Source organism: Primulina tabacum, chromosome 13 (assembly GCF_025594145.1).
Source record: "Primulina tabacum isolate GXHZ01 chromosome 13, ASM2559414v2, whole genome shotgun sequence".
Classification (NCBI taxonomy): domain Eukaryota; kingdom Viridiplantae; phylum Streptophyta; class Magnoliopsida; order Lamiales; family Gesneriaceae; genus Primulina; species Primulina tabacum.
In genome coordinates, this window is record NC_134562.1 from 37,191,154 (window position 1) to 37,210,644 (window position 19,491).

The following is a 19,491-nucleotide window of genomic DNA, read 5'->3' on the forward strand; positions in this document are numbered from 1 at the left end:
AATGTGAAAAAAACATGATAACATGTTGTGCAGATCATTTATCAAATATATTTCATGGAACAAATCAACAATGTAAGAGAGAGAAAGGTTGCAGATGATCTCAAAATGAATGTCAATATACTCACCTGATTTCTTTCATGAAAATTATTTTGGATCTACCTGATGAATTTCTTCCTTCCTTCCACGTGATATGAAGACAGACTTGTTACAATAGTTAAACATGAAAGTTTTTTCTATAAAATCTCGAAACGTCATGGATTTATTTAGTACAAGTATCTCACCTCAATTGAGAAGAAAGCTTGTCGGCAGAGTTGAGAAGCTTGAAATAGTAAGATTAATTAGTGATTATGATGCAAAGTAGATTTGGACAAAAAACGTAGTGGAGATACTCACTTTTCTGATCCTTAACTCTTTTGCATTGCACATGATGAAATGGTACCAGAGGTTCATACCCAGCAATGTGAATAGTATGTCAGATGTGCACTAGGTGTGTTCAGGTAAGGTGCAAGTGCAAGGACATTTGAGTTGTACTGTAGTTATTACCCATGATCACAAGTTATATTTGATTTGAAAGAATGAAGGAAAAATGTAGATGGAACATAAATGCAAGAAGACACTTAAATTATCTTAAAATTAGTACAACCACCAACTCGTTAAATGAAAAACAAACTTAAATATATTGAATTGTACCATATAAATATTGTATATTTGATGAATGAATATAGAAATTTTTGTTATAATTATATGAATCCAAATTTCAAAAGTGATCAGTTGATCATTTCTAGCAATATCAACAATATAGCAAAAGGCGTGTATGAACGTCATTCTCTCATCTCAGTAAACACATAAAAATCCCTAACAATATCATCAACATTAGCAAAATCTAAAAACAAAATTATGCATGTACATATGATGTGCTTTCTATAATATGAAGTATCTCCACTCTCTTAATTTAAAGCTTGGCTTTTACAGAAAAAGGTCTCTTTCAGACACGCTTTCTATCTTGCTTGTGACAATTGTATAGCTTCTTGGTCTTGAGTAGAATCCTCAGCCCAAATGAGTTTGTGAGACATGAGTGAAAATTCTTGATTTCTCGATTCCTCGAGTTGCTCCCACTCTGCCCATCTCTCAGCCAAGCCTACTCCTTGCAACATACATACAACTTGTGCCATCGTCGGGCGATCTTCTGGTGAACCTTGCGCGCAGAGCATTGCCACTTGAAGGACGGTCTCGACTTCTTTGGGATCGAAGCTGTTCAAGTTCTCGTCCACAATGTCCTCCAGCCGTTTTTCTCGTAGTAGTTTTTTAATCTTGATTACGACAGATTAGAGAATTAGGAGAGATGGACAAGACAACACATCAAAGCCTATATAAGCGGGCGAAGTGCCAAGAAATAGCGGAGAGAATAAGCTTACATGATCCAGAAGGAGAACATCCTCATCTTCTTCGAGTCGAGAAAAATCTATAGCACGCTGGCCAGTTACAAGCTCAAGAAGAGTAATACCATAGCCAAAAACATCGGTCTTTCCGGAAGACTTTCCAGTGGACAAATACTCAGGGGCAATATGTCCCATTGTCCCGCGTACTCGAGTAGTCATGTGTGTGAGTTTCGCGTCCACTAATTTAGCCAACCCAAAATCTCCAAGGACAGCTTCAAAGTCATCATCAAGCAGAATATTTGCAGCCTTTACGTCACGATGAATAATCCTTGGATTGCAATGCTCGTGAAGGTACTCAAGGCCATGAGCAGCACCAAAAGCTATTTGTTTTCTTGTTGGCCAGTCCAGACCTTTCTCTCCGGGCTTTAGATCTAGCAAATTCAAGGAAAAAGGTGTTAAGAGTCATCAAAAAATGCGCCATATTTTTATTTCCCTTAGGTATTATACATTAAATAATTCACGGTCTTCCCCAAATCAAATTCTGGTTTTTCTCCTATTACCTCTCAAGCGATAAGCCACACTCAGGTTTTGCATAAATGGATAAACAAGAATTCTCTCCGTGTAAGTTGTACAAAATCCAATCAAGCGAAGCAAGTTCTTGTGTACTGCAACGCTTATCAGATGAACCTCCCTCAGAAATGCAGCCTCTCCACCGGGACTATGATGATCCATGAGACGTTTTACAGCGACTCTGGTATTATCCACAAGGATTCCTCTGTACACTCTCCCAAAGCCCCCTTGTCCGATTATATTACTTTCGCTGAAATTATCAGTAGCAAGCTGCATTTCACGAAAGGAAAACCTTTTGAGCTGCCCAAAGGAAATTTTACGCTCATCTTCACCTGCGCAATAACCATATGTAAGAGCAGGTGGTTACATGTTATTACAGAGTTCAACTGAATTCGGTATTTTTTTAGAAATTTGAGGATCGTCAAATTTAGTATTTCATTTATATGATTATTAATTTTCATGCTGTGACTATTGTCTAGTCATCAATTTTGATCATTCTAGTAAAAATGTTCTGATTTATCACCAAGTTTTTTCATTTCAGCCATTTCGTCATAAATAATTAAAATCGATCAGAATTTTAATTATTCACATGACGCATCAATTTCAATTAATATTCTTGCTGAGATGCCCTGAATTGGGAAATATTTGTGTAAAAACCACAAATAGTCATGGAACTTACAAAATTAAATGACGAGAAATACTGCATCACTGTGATTATAAGATTACAAGTGAAATTTTTTCCATAAATATCAAATTATATGAAATGTGATAATCATGAAATCAAAGATTGAACCATCAAAGACCAAGAAAAAGGCAGAAAAGAGGAAGAAGAAGAAAAATGTACCAGCCACATCAACAAATATATCATCCTCGAGTTTATGTGCTTGTTGCAATCGACATATAACTACAGCCCCAAGTATAAAGAGGGCAAATGCGCCAATGCTTACAACTGTAATGACAATCTGAACTTTTGATCTTTTGTTAGATGCTGCATTGATATTTTTGAGAAGCTCAGTTTCATCTTTTATTTTATTCCAGTACAAGAATCATTTTTGAAACAATAGCAAGGTATGTTTCTGAAAAAAACTTGGGGAAAACAAAAACAAACCTGGGACTGATGAACTTGACACACAAGGTTGATGGAAGTTATTTCCACACGTTAGATGAGTGGACGTGAAACTGATGCATAAGACAACAGAACGAAAGATAATAATGGTGGAAGTTACTTAATCATGCACCAGTGGACGCAAATTAGATACAGATAAAACGTGTAAAATCCTATTAATCGGTGTCTCATATTTGACAACATTAATAGAGAACAAAGATTTCTTTTCATTGAGACATGGAGCAGGAGAATGGCAATATGGCATCTTGTCATGTAAATGGAATTGATTAATATAACCATACAGTGATTCAAGAAAATAACTTTCCACGAGGAAATTGTCGTACTTGAAGATTGGAATTGAAAACAACTCTTTAGGAATCCTTCCTGTCAAATTGTTCCATGAAACATCCCTGCAATCAAATAATTTCTTATGGATCCGTCTGTTAGAACAATGGTGAAAGAGCGTAGATGAAATAACATTAAGGGTGAACAGAGACTTCTTACACTTCCTTTAAGCCAGTAATTTTTACCAGTGATTCGGGAATAGATCCACTTAAGTTGTTTCCTCTCAATACCCTGACAGTGGAAATTCAGAGAGAAACCAAAACTTTGAATCAAGAATGAGCCTAGAGAATGTAATATGTTGGATGTCAGATAATATAAGAGATGGGCTACTGTGACTGAGGTTCCACGCAGCGACTGACTTACAGATGTTTCAGGTTGGAAAGTTCACCCCAAGATTCTGGGATAGAGCCACTGAAGCTATTATGCGCTAGATTCAAATTCTGCAGTCGTGGCATGCCGCTAAGAAAATCGGGTATGAGACCAGATAGATTGTTGTTTTGTAAATCCCTGCAAAAATAAACGAAAATCATCATATCTCAAACAAAAAAACTACATGTTACGCCTCGAAAAAGAAAGCTTTCAAAATGTTATGCAGCATGAGCATGACAGAATCTAGCACTTACAAGCTAACCAAAAACTTTAATTTGGTAATTGAAGGTGAAAGAGTTCCAGAAAAACCATTAGAAGCCAAGCTCCTGCAAGTTGAGCCATTCGTACATTAATATGTCAGAAACTATATTGTATCCAATTCAAAAGAACTTCACAAAGTAAAACATGTGCTTACAGTGACACGACGTTTCCATTTGTACATGCAACATGAGACCAACTGAAACAAGGGCTAACAAAAAAATTGTTCCAATCTATAATTCTATTGTTGGAGTCATTCAGAGCTGTTAGAAACTCCACTAAAGCTTCACCTGAAATATCAACAAATTAACATACAAGATATACGTCAGATTATGCCAACCAAAAATTTGAATCACGTTAATTAACTAGAACTTGCGATTTCAATCTGATATAGCTTTGAGTTGCAGTGCAACGTGACAATTTTTATGAGTGGAAGCGTTGACCTAACGCATGGCCAACCAAACAGCCCAGGGGTAGAGCTGTTGGTTTTCCCGACCATAAGTTTTGTAAATTCGAAAAAAGAGAAAAATAAATAAATAAAAGCATGAAACATATATTGAGTAGTCAATAAACATGATTAGCATGTTATATAGCCTTTTGGGAAAGACCACAGCGTATGATATACCTTCAACATCAGGCTTATTGGAGGCAAAACAGCAGATAAACATGAAAAAGAGCAGAACACAATGAATATATGGCGTCAAAGAAAGATGCATGATGAAAAAGGCTTCAGCCATGTGCTTTCACTAGATTGCGTAGCAAGAGAGTCCAATTGTTCACACTTCTTGCGTGTTTTAGGTGATTCCAGGAAGATGCACCTAAGGCAAGAAAAGAATGATAGCGTGAAGCACAAACAATACCGAAGAGACGACACCATATACATATATATATACCTATATACATATATATATATATATATATATATTTCATGTAATTAGCAGCAACTTCAAGTGAACAAACACGCTAGATACAAAAATAGTTTCATAATCTATCATAAATTAAGGTTTCTATTTGAACTTAAGAACTCGATGACTTATTAGGACCTTGAATTCCTTTAAAGAGCTATGAGCACGTCATACTACAGGTATTCTAAAAATTAAAGGCTATATGATCGAGTGCTTAAGTACTTCACTCAAAAGTGCTAAATTTGACAAAATCATGATCCAACCTCCTGTTCATTTTGTAGCTTTGTACCAGTTACTAAATTAAGCAATTACTTGGAAAAGTAATAATTTAGTAAAACAATACGTACACTAGCTATCTAGCAATGACACAAGCACTGTTAAGTGATCAAGAACCCCCGACTTAGCTAGCTGCTTAGTGATGGAAAGATTTTTTAAAAAAAAATTATCGATCACTATGAACATATGTTAATTAACTTCCAAATAATGTTCTGCAAATCAAGAAAGTGCGTAACACACAATCATGAAGTCCATAGCTTTAATATCATAGCACATACAACGACTTTATGCAAGTACTGTTAGGCATATCAAAATAAGGCCACTAATTACAGGTGCCCAGAAGAAAAATTACAATCAAATCCCGAATTAAACACGATTGTTTTCATAAACACAATATATACAAGGAAAAGAGCTTACCCAATTCGGCAAAATCAAAGAATGTGCCATCAAGAAATACAAAGAAGCGTACGACAATCGTCAACTGGTTGAAATTGTTGTAGCCTATAAAATGGCCGATGCCCAAGCGTGAGGACCCACAGAGCATTCATAAAGCAGGGAGAGTGGGGAAAAGGAGCTTTTTTCCAAAAACAAGAAAAAGAAAAGGAGAGGAATTGATATTGAAAATGAAAATTCTGGGCTTGCCATTTGGTTTGTGGGGTTTACATGAAATACGAGTGAGATTATGAGAATCCCAGTATTATTGCAAGTCTAGTCTTTTTTTTAAAACTTGTTTACATATATAAATTGATTTTTTTATTAAAAAAAAAACACTTTTACATAATGTTTTGAAGCTTGGTAAGCTTTTAGGAGACTTTATTACGCAGAAATTATCAAGTACTCTTCTAAAAAATGAAAAAAAAAAAATTGGCTTTTCGATTCTTCCAAGTCAAATTTAATTGTTAAAATAATGAATATATATATATACACACACACACACACAACACTCACATATAACGTAAAACACCTTGTAGTAATGTGGAAAAAAGGAGCTTTTTTTCCAAAAACAAGAAAAGAAAAGGGATATGAATTTGAATTGGAATTGAAAAGAATTGGTATGTGGGGTTTACGTGAAATATGAGTGAATGAGAAGAATCCCACTATTATTACAAGTCTACTCTTTTTTAAACATTAAATTTTTGAAGGAAAAAAACCCACTTCTACATAATGTTTTGAAGGTTGGGAAGGTTTTTAATAAAATTCGTATTATTACGTAAAATTTATTAGCTTTTCTTTAAAAACAAGCACAAAATTTTATTTTTTGTTCTTCGACGTCAACTTTAATTTTAAAAATATTATATATATATATATGTGTGTGTGTGTGTGTGTGTGTAATATGACATATATATGTAAAAGTAAAGCACTCTCTAGTTCTATATAAACAATTATTTAAAAGATTTTGGTGAATAGAATATCGTTAATAAATGAAATTATTCTGCATTTAAACAAGAACATTTTTATCTTGATATGGACATCCATATTCAAGATAAGAAAGATGCTTAGGAGCAATCAGTGAATAAAGTAGGTTCTTTTTGCTTGATTATATTCCATATTTACAGCACTTAAATTAAATGTTTTTCTTCATCAGATAATGATCATGTCACGTTTCTTACTTATGAATATATATATATATATATATATAGACAGAGAGAGCTCATCAAGTAGGGACATCGATTGTATGATATGGTGATTATGTATGATATTGCATGGCAATGGAAGGTCATGGCAGAATTTTGTAATTTGTATTTTGTAAGATCACAATATTGTAAATATAAATTTAAGTATTTTGGAGTCAAATGGCAGCACTTGAAGGTGTGGATGCGCGTGGGTTCAAAGATATGGCAGAAAAATAATCAAGTACTTAAAAGGTGTATTTTGGTTGTGTAGCCATGTCATAATGGCATTTGGTTCCGATTCCTCGAGTGTGAATCACATGGAGGGAACCACCCAAACATGATATCCACTAAATATTACTGAAATTGAGACATCATCTGTTCTAATTTCACATGGAGAACATGCATGTCAGGTTTCTATCCCCCGATTCTGATTAAATTTGGGAAAGGTGGGGCTCATCCGGTGGTTCATTCGTTCATCGTTTATTGAGACGATATTTTGTGTATTTTGTAGGATTTTCGTCGATCTAATTATTATCAGCGTATTGGATGGATTTCAATCGGTGTGAGTAAAATATTTGGTTTAAATTTGAAACATTAGATACGAGGTAAAGCCTGATTAAGAAGCTTTTGATACTTGATTTTGTTTCGAAAAATCATATTTATTTTTTTTGGAAACGATCTTCGATCAAGAACAGAAAACGTCGAGGACTATGGAACATTGATAAACCTGAACTATTGTTATGAATGAACGTGGTTCTTGTAGCTCACCTGGTTCTTGTAGCTTCACCTGCTCTACTACAGTCAATGCATAATAGAGATCATACCATCTTGTCCAAACCTTGTCAGAAATTTTTCTCAAAATCATGTTTCTACGTATTTTAAACATGATATAATATGCGGAAGCTTTAATCGAGAATTACCTCCGGCCATTGAAAATTTGTTGAAGCTTTCTAATTTCTTTTCGATTGAAGCCTTCTAAACACTTCAACACTCCTTTAGATGGTGTATTTTCTGTATGAGATTGTGTGTTTAGGGACCTCAATGCCTTCGGTATTTATAGGCACACTCATACCATCACCGAGTGTTTTTGGGAGCTCGAGATTCAAACCAAATTTGTATACGCATATCAATTTTCAAAATTTGAGGCTGCCGTGTACAAATTTTTTCAACAATTGTTGGCAATGAACGTCATCATTTTCAACACGTTTATTTTACGGGTCACAATTTTCTTACATTCTCCCATTTGACCCGTATATCTCATTTATCATAGGAGAAATTAAAATACATGAATCATGGCGATAGGTCATCTAAAAACGATTATTATCTTCCATGTATCACAATGTATTATATCTCTCAAATAACTTAATGAATAAACCCTATGTTTATTCGAGGTCCAACTTTATTGATATTTTTCATGATAACTGAATATGTACATAACTGAATATGAAAAATTTCATAACTTAATGAGTTTCATTAATTTTGTTTTTTACAACAAAATTACATAAAATAACCAAGTCTCATTCTTTCTGTATGATCCTTGAATTTCAATGGTGGCATGCCTTTAGTCAAAAAATCTGCAATCATCAATTCAGTGCTAATGTGTTCGATAAGTAACTTCTTATCTTTAACATGTTCTCGTATGGCTAAATACTTAATGTCGATGTGCTTGCTTCGACTACCACTTTTGTTATTTTTAGCTATAAAAACAGCAGCTGAATTGTCACAATATATTCTTAATGGCCTAAATATAGAATCCATAATTCTAAGCCCCGAAATGAAACTCTTCAACCATACACCATGTGAGGTTGCCTCAAAACAAGATATGAACTCAGCTTCCATAGTGGAAGTAGCAGTCAATGTCTACTTTTCACTTCTCCAAGATACAGCTCCACCAGCTAGCATGAAAATATATCCTGAAGTGGATTTTCTTGAATCAATGCAGCCAGCATAGTCTTAATCAGAGTAGCCAATTACTTCCAAATTTTCAGTTCGTCTGAACATAAGCATATAATCTTTGGTCCCTTGAAGGTACCTCATGACTTTCTTTGCAGCTTTTCAATGGTCTAAACCTGGATTACTCTAATATCTTCCCAACATCCCAACAACAAATGCAATATCAGGTCTAGTGCAAACCTGAGCATACATCAAGCTTCCGACAGCAGAAGCATAAGGAATGTTTTTCATTTGTTCCCGCTCTAGATCATTCTTTGGGCATTGGCTCAAATTGAATTTATCGTCTTTCACAACGGGAGCTATACTTGGTGAACAATCTTTCATCTGATATCTCTCTAAAACTTTGTTTATATAGGTTTCTTGAGACAGACCTATAATACCTTGAATTCTGTCTCTATGTATCTTAATGCCAATGATATAAGATGCATCGCCCATATACTTCATATCAAAGTTTTTAGAGAGAAATTGTTTCACCTCATATAACAAACCCTTATCATTGGTTGCAAGTAATATATCATCTACATATAGAATAAGGAAACAAATCTTGCTCACACTGACCTTCTGGTATATACATTGATCCATGGGGTTCTCAACGAATCCGAATGAAGAGATAACATCATGAAATTTTAAATACCATTGACGGGAAGCTTGTTTCAATCCATATATAGATTTCTTAAGCTTACAAACCAACTGCTCACCATTACTAGAGAAGAATCCTTCAGGTTGTTTCATATAAACTTCTTCCTCTAGTTCTCCATTGAGAAAAGCTGTTTTCACATCCATTTGTTGTAAATCGAAGTCAAAATGTGCAACTAATGCTAGAATGATACAGAGAGAATTTTTCTTAGATACAGGAGAAAAAGTCTCCTTATAATCGATTCCTTCCTGCTGAGTGAATCCTTTAGCAACGAGTCTTGCTTTATACCTTTCAATGTTGCCTAATGAGCCTTTCTTTGTTTTGAAGACTCATTTACATCCAATGGCTTTTACACAATCAGGCAACTGAACAAGATCCCAGACTCCATTAACTGCCATAGAATTCATCTCTTCTTTCATAGCATTAAACCATAGTTTTGACTCATTACAACTCATGGCTTGTGAAAACGTTTCAGGATCATTTTCGGCTCCGATGTTAAAATCCGATTCTTGTAAATACACAACATAATCACTAGATATAGCTGATCTTGTTATTCTAGTAGATCTCCTTAGGTTGTTTGGTTGATCTACAATTTCTTGTTGTTCTTCATTAACAACTTGATCTACTGGATTTTCATCAGCAATTTGTGGAACTTCAGTAACTGGTAGTCTAACACCCATTTGGTCTTGAGGGGTGTGAATAACAACCAATCTATCATTTGAATAAGAGGGTTGTGAATTAATGTGATCATTCTCAAAAACTATGTCATGATCACTCCCACTAATCAAGTCATTTTCAAGAAATTTTTCATTTCTTGATTCCACAATTCTAGTGTTGTGAGATGGACAATAGAATCTGTACCCTTTGGATTTTTCGGCATAACCAATGAAATATCCACTTATAGTTCTTGGGTCCAGTTTCTTTTCATGTGGGTTGTAAACTCTTATTTCAGAAGCACAACCCCAAACGCGTATATGTTGCAAACTCGGTTTCCAACCTTTAAATAACTCAAATGGCGTCTTTGGGACAGCCTTAGTTGGAACTCGGTTTAATATATACACAGCTGTCTTAAGAGCTTCAGTCCACAAGGATTTAGGAAGTTTAGAGCTACTAAATATGCTCCTCATCATGTCCAATAATGTTCGGTTTCTCCTCTCAGCTACGCTATTTTGGTCCGGAGAACCAGGCATAGTATATTGGGCAACAATCTCATGTTCTTGGAGAAATTTCGCAAACGGATCAGGTGCCTGTCCATTCTCAGTGTATCTACCGTAATATTCTCCACCTCTATCAGTTCTCACGATCTTAATATGTTTTCCACATTGCTTCTCTACTTCAGCCTTAAAAACCTTAAAGGCTTCAAGTGCTTCATTTTTATTATGAAGCATGTAGATATACATGTATCGTGAGTAATCATCAATGAAAGAGACGAAGTATTTCGAACTTTGCATGTCCATATTTGGACAACAGATATCTGAATGTATGATTTCTAATATTTCTGTACTCTTCTTGGCACCCTTTTTAGACTTATTGGTCTGCTTTCCCTTAATGCAGTCCACGCAAGTCTCAAAATCGGTAAAATCTAAAGTACTGAGTACTCCATCATTTACTAATCTTTTAATTCTCTATATGGAGATGTGTCTCAATCTCCTGTGTCACAATATAGAGGAATATTCATTTATAACACATCTTTTAATACCTCCTTGAACATGCATAGTGGTGTTATTATTTTGTAAAAAAATAGAGAAAAGACCATCAACCATTGTACCATTTCTAATAAGATTTGATTTATAAAACAAATTTATTGATTTATCCAAAAACTGAAAGAAATAACCAAAAGGTACAAGTTTTGATACTGAAATTAAATTCCTAGAAAAACTAGGAACATAAAAAGTCTTTTCCAATTTTAAAATATAATCACTATTCAACATTAGGCAGCAAGTCCCAATAGCCTCCACATGCGAAGACATCTTGTTTCCTGAATAGATGCTCCGCTCATTTTCTATTGGCTTCCTTAGGTTTTGCATACCCTGCAAGGTATTTGTAACATGGATTGTAGAACCAGAATCAATCCACCATGTGTTATAAATGATATCAACCATATTAGATTCATAACAGACAAATGAAGTAGGAATACCTTTCTTTTCAAGCCAGTCCTTAAATTTATTGCAATCCTTCTTAATGTGTCCCGTCTTTTTACAGAAGAAACACTTGGATTCTTTCTTGATGTCAGGTTGGGGTGGAATTATTCATTTCCTTTTTTCCTTTGACTTTGGCTTGCTTCTTATACTTTCCTTGTGTAGTCATAAATACATTATCACTCGTTTCTATCAACAACCTTCCTTCCTCTTGAACACACATGGTCATTAATTCATTAATCGAGCATTTATCCTTATGTGTATTGTAGGAAATTTTGAAGGGTCCATATTGCTGTGGAAGAGTGCATAAAATGTAGTGCACAAGAAAAGTCTCAGACATTTCCACTTCAAGTGTCTTGAGCCGAGCCGCTATGTCCCGCATTTTCATGATGTGCTCTCGCACACCTCTCACACTGGTGAGCCTTAATGAAGAGAATTCCATAATTAGGGTACTGGCAAGTGTCTTATCTGAAGACTGAAACTGTTCATCAATAGCCTTCAGTAATTATTTGACATTATTATGCTGATCGACAGAACCACGCATACCAGCAGAGAATTTGGTCTTTATGAACATTACACAGAGTCGATTAGATCGCTCCCATTTTTCATAAAGATCAACATCATCCGGAATGTTGTTTTCAGTAATAGCAGATGGTTCGTCTTTCCGTATAGCATAATCAATATCCATCCACCCTAATTGAAGAAGAATTCTTTCTTTCCAAATTTTATAGTTATCGCCCTTTAGATCGGGAATGTCACATTTCATATCAGAAAAAGTTGCAGGTTGCATAACTGCACAAAATATCATATGTTTAAAATTTTGAGACAATATCATGTTTTACCAATGTAATTCATGTTTTAAAAATCTAGTGACATAAAATTTGTCTGTGGGCTAAAATTTTAATTCAATGAGATTTTTCTGTAACTTTATGATAAAACTATCAAAATGTATTTTCCTTAACTCCTGTGGGTAAATTAAGAAAAATATAATTTGATATTTTAACCTAATTAGTTATATAAATATAATAAAAATCTCTGTGGGGTAAAATTTATTATGTTTATATAATTAATTACAATTGATGTCCATTATGTGATCCAAATCCACTTAATGCATAAATTTTCATAATTAAGGATGTTGTGGCTATTCCTCAATTATTTAAAATTATACGGTTCACCGGACAAAATTTTGGTTTTACTTAATGCTTTATATAATAATTATTTCGCAATCAACACTTTCCAAGAGTGCTCCCAGGAAAGATAGGTAGTGCTAAGGCCCTTTAAATACCTAACTCCTAGACAGAGCAACGTTCCTCAGGAAGACCAGTGGCTAGTCAAGGCAGTTTAAACCGATCTATGAAGAACTCCCTCAGATCATGTTTTCTTACGTCACCTTATAATCATTATTCACTTTAATTATCCACATTTATGTGAATCTTTATAAGCCAAAATTTTTCATTAAATAACTTTTATATTCACATTTTCACTTAATATGAACAAATACTTTCCTCATCGGTTTTTCTCTTCAATCAGAGTAGTGATAAAGTGAGGATCACATTTACGTAACAATGTGGGATCCTCATCAGTTTTTCTCTTTTATCATAGTAGTGATAAAGTGAGGATTATTTGTTCGTTTGTGAATATCTGAAATATTTTATTATATTCACATCTTACTTGATATGTTCATTTCAAATTATAAACAACTTAATATAATTTAATATGAACACAATGTGAATATTGTTTTTCCAAAATATTTTTCAATACAATTTGCATTTAAAAAATATTTTAAAAATAAATGCAAGTATAATATTAAATTTGCATATACAGATCAAACATTTATTTATAATATTTGACATTATATCAAACATGCAAAAATAATTTCTAAACATGTATTAGAAATTACGTCGATCTTTGGAATTATTTTAATGTGTATAAATTATTTAACCAAATGCTATATGTATACCGAATTATACATATAATTTCATATCATATTAATTATTAATTATTTATTTATTTATTATTATTATTTTTATTTTAAAAATAATAATAATAAAAACCTAATCATGTGGGTCTCACAATAATAATTTTTTTAATAAAAAAATAATAATAATAAATTGATTGCCGACACAATGCAATCAATTTAATTCAATTTTTTTAAATATTAAATAATATAAAATTTGCATGCACTTAATTCCTCTGAAGCCTTCACGTGATGATGTGAAATGTCTGCATTCAAATTGAATGTTTCAATTTGAAGACATCTCTATTATTCGTCATCTCTTCATCTTTTCCGAAAAAATTTTCAGAAACCTCCAGCTTAAATTTTTCTTTTCTTAAAAATTTTCAAAATTCAGAAAACTATATAATTTTATCTTCAAGACTTCAAGGCGCAACCGAGCACAGAATTCTCAGGTAAGTTTTTATCCATTCTTCAATTTTTAGTTTTTACGCAAAACTTTCTCGGTATCCAATTTTCAGAAAATGAAAACAATATTTTCAAGGCAGAGATATCGTTGCTCTAATACCAAATGTCAGAAATTTTTCTCAAAATCATGTTTCTACGTATTTATAAACATGATATAATATGCGGAAGCTTTAATCGAGAATTACCTCCGGCCATTGAAAATTTGTTGAAGCTTTCTAATTTCTTTTCGATTGAAGCCTTCTAAACACTTCATCACTCATTTAGATGGTGTATTTTCTGTATGAGATTTTGTGTTTAGGGACCTCAATGCCTTCGGTATTTATAGGCACACTCATACCATCACCGAGTGTTTTTGGGAGCTCGAGATTCAAAACAAATTTGTATACGCATCTCAATTTTCAAAATTTGAGGCTGCCGTGTACAAATTTTTTCAACAATTGTTGGCAATGAACGTCATTATTTTCAACACATTTATTTTACGGGTCACAATTTTCTTACAAACCTATCAGGAGCTTTTATATATAATCCTTCTTTCCCAATCTCTAGCAAGTTTGTATGATCCAGTGGAATGATCTACTTGAGTTTGGTCCTTATAATTTGCCTCATGCGGTTGGTCTTGACCTATGACTTCCTAAGAGTCATTATCTGCAGATTGTTCCATCTCAACTTGCGAGTTAAACTTACGAGACTCGTGATCATTCATGTTTTCAATTCTCTGTGTGTCTCTCATCTTTGTTTCATCAAAGATTACACCCCTTGTTACAAAACACCTTGGACTTGTTGTTTCTAAATTTCATACTTTGTAACCCTTGACACAATTTTCACAGATATCAAATCCATTTATTTTATCACCACATAATAGATCTTTCTTTGAGAGTTTCTCTTGCCCATTTTCACTCACACGGCCAAGTCTTTGGTGCAATTTTCGAGTACTGTCCGTCTGTCTTATTGTAGAGTTTGTAAAACCAGAAATTTTCTCCCTCGAGGATGTACAATCCATTTTTCTTAACACCTTTCATTATTGTCAAGGATTCCTTTAATATTTTCATTACCACATCCTCAATCTTCACTTTAAATCCATTTGCATCGAGATCAGTTCCTACAGATAATAGGCTTCGCTTCAAATCTGGAATATATCATACTGAAGTAATCATCGTTTCACATCTATTGGCTATATAAAATTTAATATATTGCACATTCCCATGACTTTGCATGTTTTGTTGTTCCCCAAGAGTATAAAACTAGCTTCTTTTTCAATTTGATTATGAAATCATTTTCTATTAGGGCACATATGGACAAAACACCCCTGAATCCCAGAACCAACCTCCATTTATATATGATGCAGAAGCCAGAAGAACATCAAAAGAATTATGCTCGTGGCTCGTTACTATTGCATCTCTATTTTTTCGATCTTTTCATGATTTAGATCCTTCTTCTTCCTTTTTTGTGCAATCTTTCTTCAAATGGCCATTTTTTCCTCCAAATAAATTGTATACAATGAATTCTTAAGATACAACCCATTGGAAAATGATTTCTTGAGATATAGATTCTCAAGTTTACGCCACAAAGACACTGCTATTTCTTTTTCTGCCACTCAAACTCAAAAAAATTGCACTTTGTGTCGACGATTCGATAGGCGAAGCCTTCTTTCAAGCTATCATGGCAGACATAATTTCTTGATTAATTACATCTTGCAATCCATGCTGAACAAGAAGGTCCTTCATTTTTTATCATCCAAATACTGAAATCATCACCCTATGTAAATTTTTCCATACCGAATCTTCTTGACCCTATTGTCGTGGTTGTTTCTGTCGGCAAAGTCAATTGTGGCTGGCAGCAAAACATTAAATGCACAAGGCTGGCAGCAAAATTTGAAACGGAATAGGTACGCGTTTTAAACGCGGTTTCACACTGACAGGAGGCTCTATAAATAGAGCTCCCCTCTTCATTCTGAAATCATCTCTTCTTCGAGTTTTCTCTCATCTTATAAGCATTTGAGTGCTTAGTTCTATAATATTTGTGAGGTGTTTTGTTCTCCTGTATTAAGAGAGTGTGTGTTCTCTTTGGAAACACAGTGAGTGAGTTGTACACCACAAAATATTATAGTGGAATTCTTTTCATCTTGCCCGTGGTTTTTACCCTAATTATTTTTAGGGGTTTTCCACGTAAATCTCGGTGTCCATTTTATTCTTTATTTTCGGGTTTTATTATCTCAAATTCCGCACGTGGGACCAACAAGTGGTATCAGAGCCTTGGTTTAAAATTTCTTAAAATTCTGAGTATGCTCTGTGGTTGCAGCCTAGACTGATCTTCCACATCAGAAAAGATTTTTTTAAGATACGAGATAGCAAAATTCAACGGAAGCAATTTTATGCTGTGGAAAATAAAGATACAAGCAGTTTTAAGAAAGGAGAATTGCTTGGCGGCTATTGGAGATAGACCGGTGGAGATTACAGATGATGGAAAGTTGAACGAGATGAATGATAATGTTGTTGCCAATTTACACTTGGCTATAGCAGACGAAGTTTTGTCAAGTATCTCTGAGATAAAAACAGCCAAAGTTATCTGGGATACTCTGACAAAGATGTACGAGGTCAAGTCGCTACACAACATGATTTTCCTAAAGAGAAGGCTTTATACTCTTCGGATGGCGGAATCTTCATCGATGACCGACCATATTAACACACTAAATACTCTATTTGCCCAACTCACTTCCATGGGGCATAAAATAGGGGAAAATGAACGTGCGGAGCTTCTACTTCAAAGTCTACCAGATTCATACGATCAACTTATCATCAACATTACCAACAATATTCTGATGGGCTTTCTAAGATTCGACGATGTCTTAACTGCGGTTCTCGGAGAAGAAAGCCGGCGCAAGAATATGGAAGATAGGTTGGTAACATCGAAGCAAGCAGAAGCTTTACCGATGATAAGAGGAAGATTTATGGATCGTGACTCCAGTGGGAGCCAAAAGTGAGGTAGATCAAAGTCGAGAAGTAAGAAAAAAAATATTTACTGCTTTAAATGTGGCGGTAAAGGGCACTTCAAGAAAGAGTGTACGAGTATCGATAAAAGCTCTCAAGGAAATGTGGCCAGTACTTCAGGCAGTGGTGAAATATTATTCAGCGAAGCAGCAACTGTTGCAGAAGGCAGGCACAAATTTTGTGATACATAGATTATGGATTCAGGAGCGATGTGGCACATGACGTCTCGGAGAGAATGGTTTGATCATTATGAACCAGTCTCGGGAGGATCTGTATTCATGGGAAATGACCATGCCTTGGAAATCGCTGGGGTCGGTACTATCAAAATTAAAATGTTTGATGGCATCATTCGCACCATACAGGAGGTACGACATGTGAAAGGACTGACGAAAAATCTTTTGTCCTTGGGGCAATTGGATGACATCGGGTGCAAAACTCGGATCGAGAACGGGATCATGAAAATTGTGAAGGGCGCGCTTGTGGTTATGAAGGCGGAAAAGGTTGCTGCAAATCTGTATGTACTTTTGGGAGAAACACATAAAGAGGCAGAACTAGCTGTTGCATCAATTGGTTCAGGAGAAGAATTAACAGTGTTATGGCATAGAAAGTTCGGGCATATGTCAGAACGGGGGTTGAAAATTCTCTCAGAACGGAAGCTGCTGCCGGGACTTACAAAAGTGTCACTACCCTTTTGTGAGCACTGTGTTATCAGTAAACAACACAGATTAAAGTTTGGCACTTCTACTGCCAGGAGCAAAAGCATATTGGAGCTGATTCATTCAGATGTTTGGCAAGCACCGGTTGTATCCCTAGGAGGAGCAAGATACTTTGTCTCGTTCATTGATGATTTCTCTAGGAGATGTTGGGTGTATCCAATCAAGAAGAAATCAGATATTTTCCAGATCTTCAAAGATTTCAAAGCGCGGGTTGAACTTGATTCTGAAAAGAAAATCAAGTGTCTGAGGACTGACAATGGAGGAGAATATACCAGTGACGAGTTTGATGCATATTGTCAACATGAGGGCATCAAGAGACAATTCACGACGGCTTACACACCTCAACAGAATGGAGTGGCGGAGTGGATGAACAGAACCTTGTTAGACAGAACAAGAGCTATGTTGAGGACTGCAGGTTTAGAAAAGTCATTTTGGGCAGAAGCAGTCAAAACCGCTTGTTATATTATCAATCGTTCTCCTTCAGTGGCGATTGATTTGAAGACTCCGATGGAGATGTGGACCGGGAAGCCGACAGATTATTCTCATTTGCATACATTTGGAAGTCTGGTGTACGTTCTGTACAATGAGCAAGAAAGATCAAAGTTGGATTCGAAATCCAGAAAATGTATCTTCTTGGGTTATGCTGATGGAGTAAAGGGGTTTCGCTTGTGGGATCCTACTGTTCACAAGCTTGTCATCAGCAGGGATGTTATCTTCGAGGAAGATAAAGTAAAGGGAGACAAAGGCACACTGAATTCAGAAACTACTATTTTTCAGGTGGAAAATAAGACGGACGAAGGTCAAGTTTCTTGTGAAGCAGTACCAGAGCACGAAGAACAAGAACATGTTGAGTCTGAGGTTTCCAATGTGAGGCAATCAACTCGAGACAGAAGACCACCAGGTTGGCTTTCAGATTATGTCACTGAAAGCAACATTGCATATTGTCTATTATCAGAGGATGGTGAGCCATCAAGTTTCCACGAGGCTACTCAAAGCTCGGATGTATCCTTTTGGATGATAGCAATGCAAGAAGAGTTGGAGGCATTAGACAGGAATAAAACTTGGGATCTTGTTACACTACCACGAGGGAGGAAAGCCATTGGAAACAGATGGGTCTATAAGATCAAACGTGATGGCAATAACCAAGTTGAGCGGTATCGTGCTAGGTTGGTGGTAAAAGGATATGCTCAGAAAGAAGGCATTGACTTCAATGAAATATTTTCTCCTGTGGTTCGGCTTACAACAGTCAGAGTGGTGTTGGCATTGTGTGCAGTGTTTGACCTACATCTAGAACAGCTAGATGTGAAAACGGTGTTTCTTCATGGAGATCTTGAAGAAGAAATCTATATGCTCCAGCCAGAAGGTTTTGCGGAAAAAGGCAAAGAGAACTTGATTTGCAGGTTAAAGAAATCTCTGTACGGTCTCAAACAGGCGCCGAGATGTTGGTACAAGAGATTTGATTCCTATATCATGAGCCTTGGATACAACAGACTGAGTGCAGACCCTTGTACATATTTCAAGAGGTCTGGTGATGATTATATAATTTTACTGTTGTATGTGGACGACATGTTGGTAGCAGGCCCCAACAAAGATCAGGTCCAAAGATTGAAGGCACAATTGGCTAGGAAATTTGATATGAAGGACTTGGGACCAGCAAACAAGATTCTAGGGATGCAAGTTCACCGAGACAGAAGTAACAGAAAGATTTGGCTTTCCCAAAAAAATTATTTGAAGAAAGTCTTGCAACGCTTCAACATGCAAGATAGTAAGCCAATATCGACCCCTTTTCCTGTTAACTTCAAGTTATCATCCGAGATG

At 35.3% G+C, this 19,491-nt stretch overlaps 1 protein-coding gene across 3 annotated transcripts; it reads right to left on the reverse strand.

Moving 5' to 3' along the window:
- Window positions 1-7: 7 nt before the first annotated feature.
- On the reverse strand, window positions 8-5,876 carry LOC142523315 (putative LRR receptor-like serine/threonine-protein kinase At5g63710). 3 transcript variants are annotated; one of them, XM_075627067.1, is made up of 12 exons: window positions 5,625-5,876; window positions 4,652-4,844; window positions 4,184-4,316; window positions 4,023-4,094; window positions 3,763-3,906; window positions 3,559-3,630; window positions 3,399-3,464; window positions 3,058-3,128; window positions 2,794-2,937; window positions 1,940-2,281; window positions 1,416-1,810; window positions 8-1,310 (listed from the first exon to the last, which is right to left on the reverse strand). In XM_075627067.1, exons 2-12 carry the CDS (start codon window positions 4,761-4,763, stop codon window positions 999-1,001), a joined length of 1,863 nt encoding a protein of 620 aa, XP_075483182.1. In that variant the 5' UTR covers window positions 4,764-4,844; window positions 5,625-5,876; the 3' UTR covers window positions 8-998. The 3 variants fall into 3 exon arrangements, with proteins under 3 accessions (XP_075483182.1, XP_075483183.1, XP_075483184.1); XM_075627068.1 differs by having other exon boundaries at window positions 5,677-5,858; XM_075627069.1 differs by lacking the exons at window positions 4,652-4,844; window positions 5,625-5,876 and adding an exon at window positions 4,470-4,627.
- Between the last annotated feature and the right edge of the window lie 13,615 nt (window positions 5,877-19,491).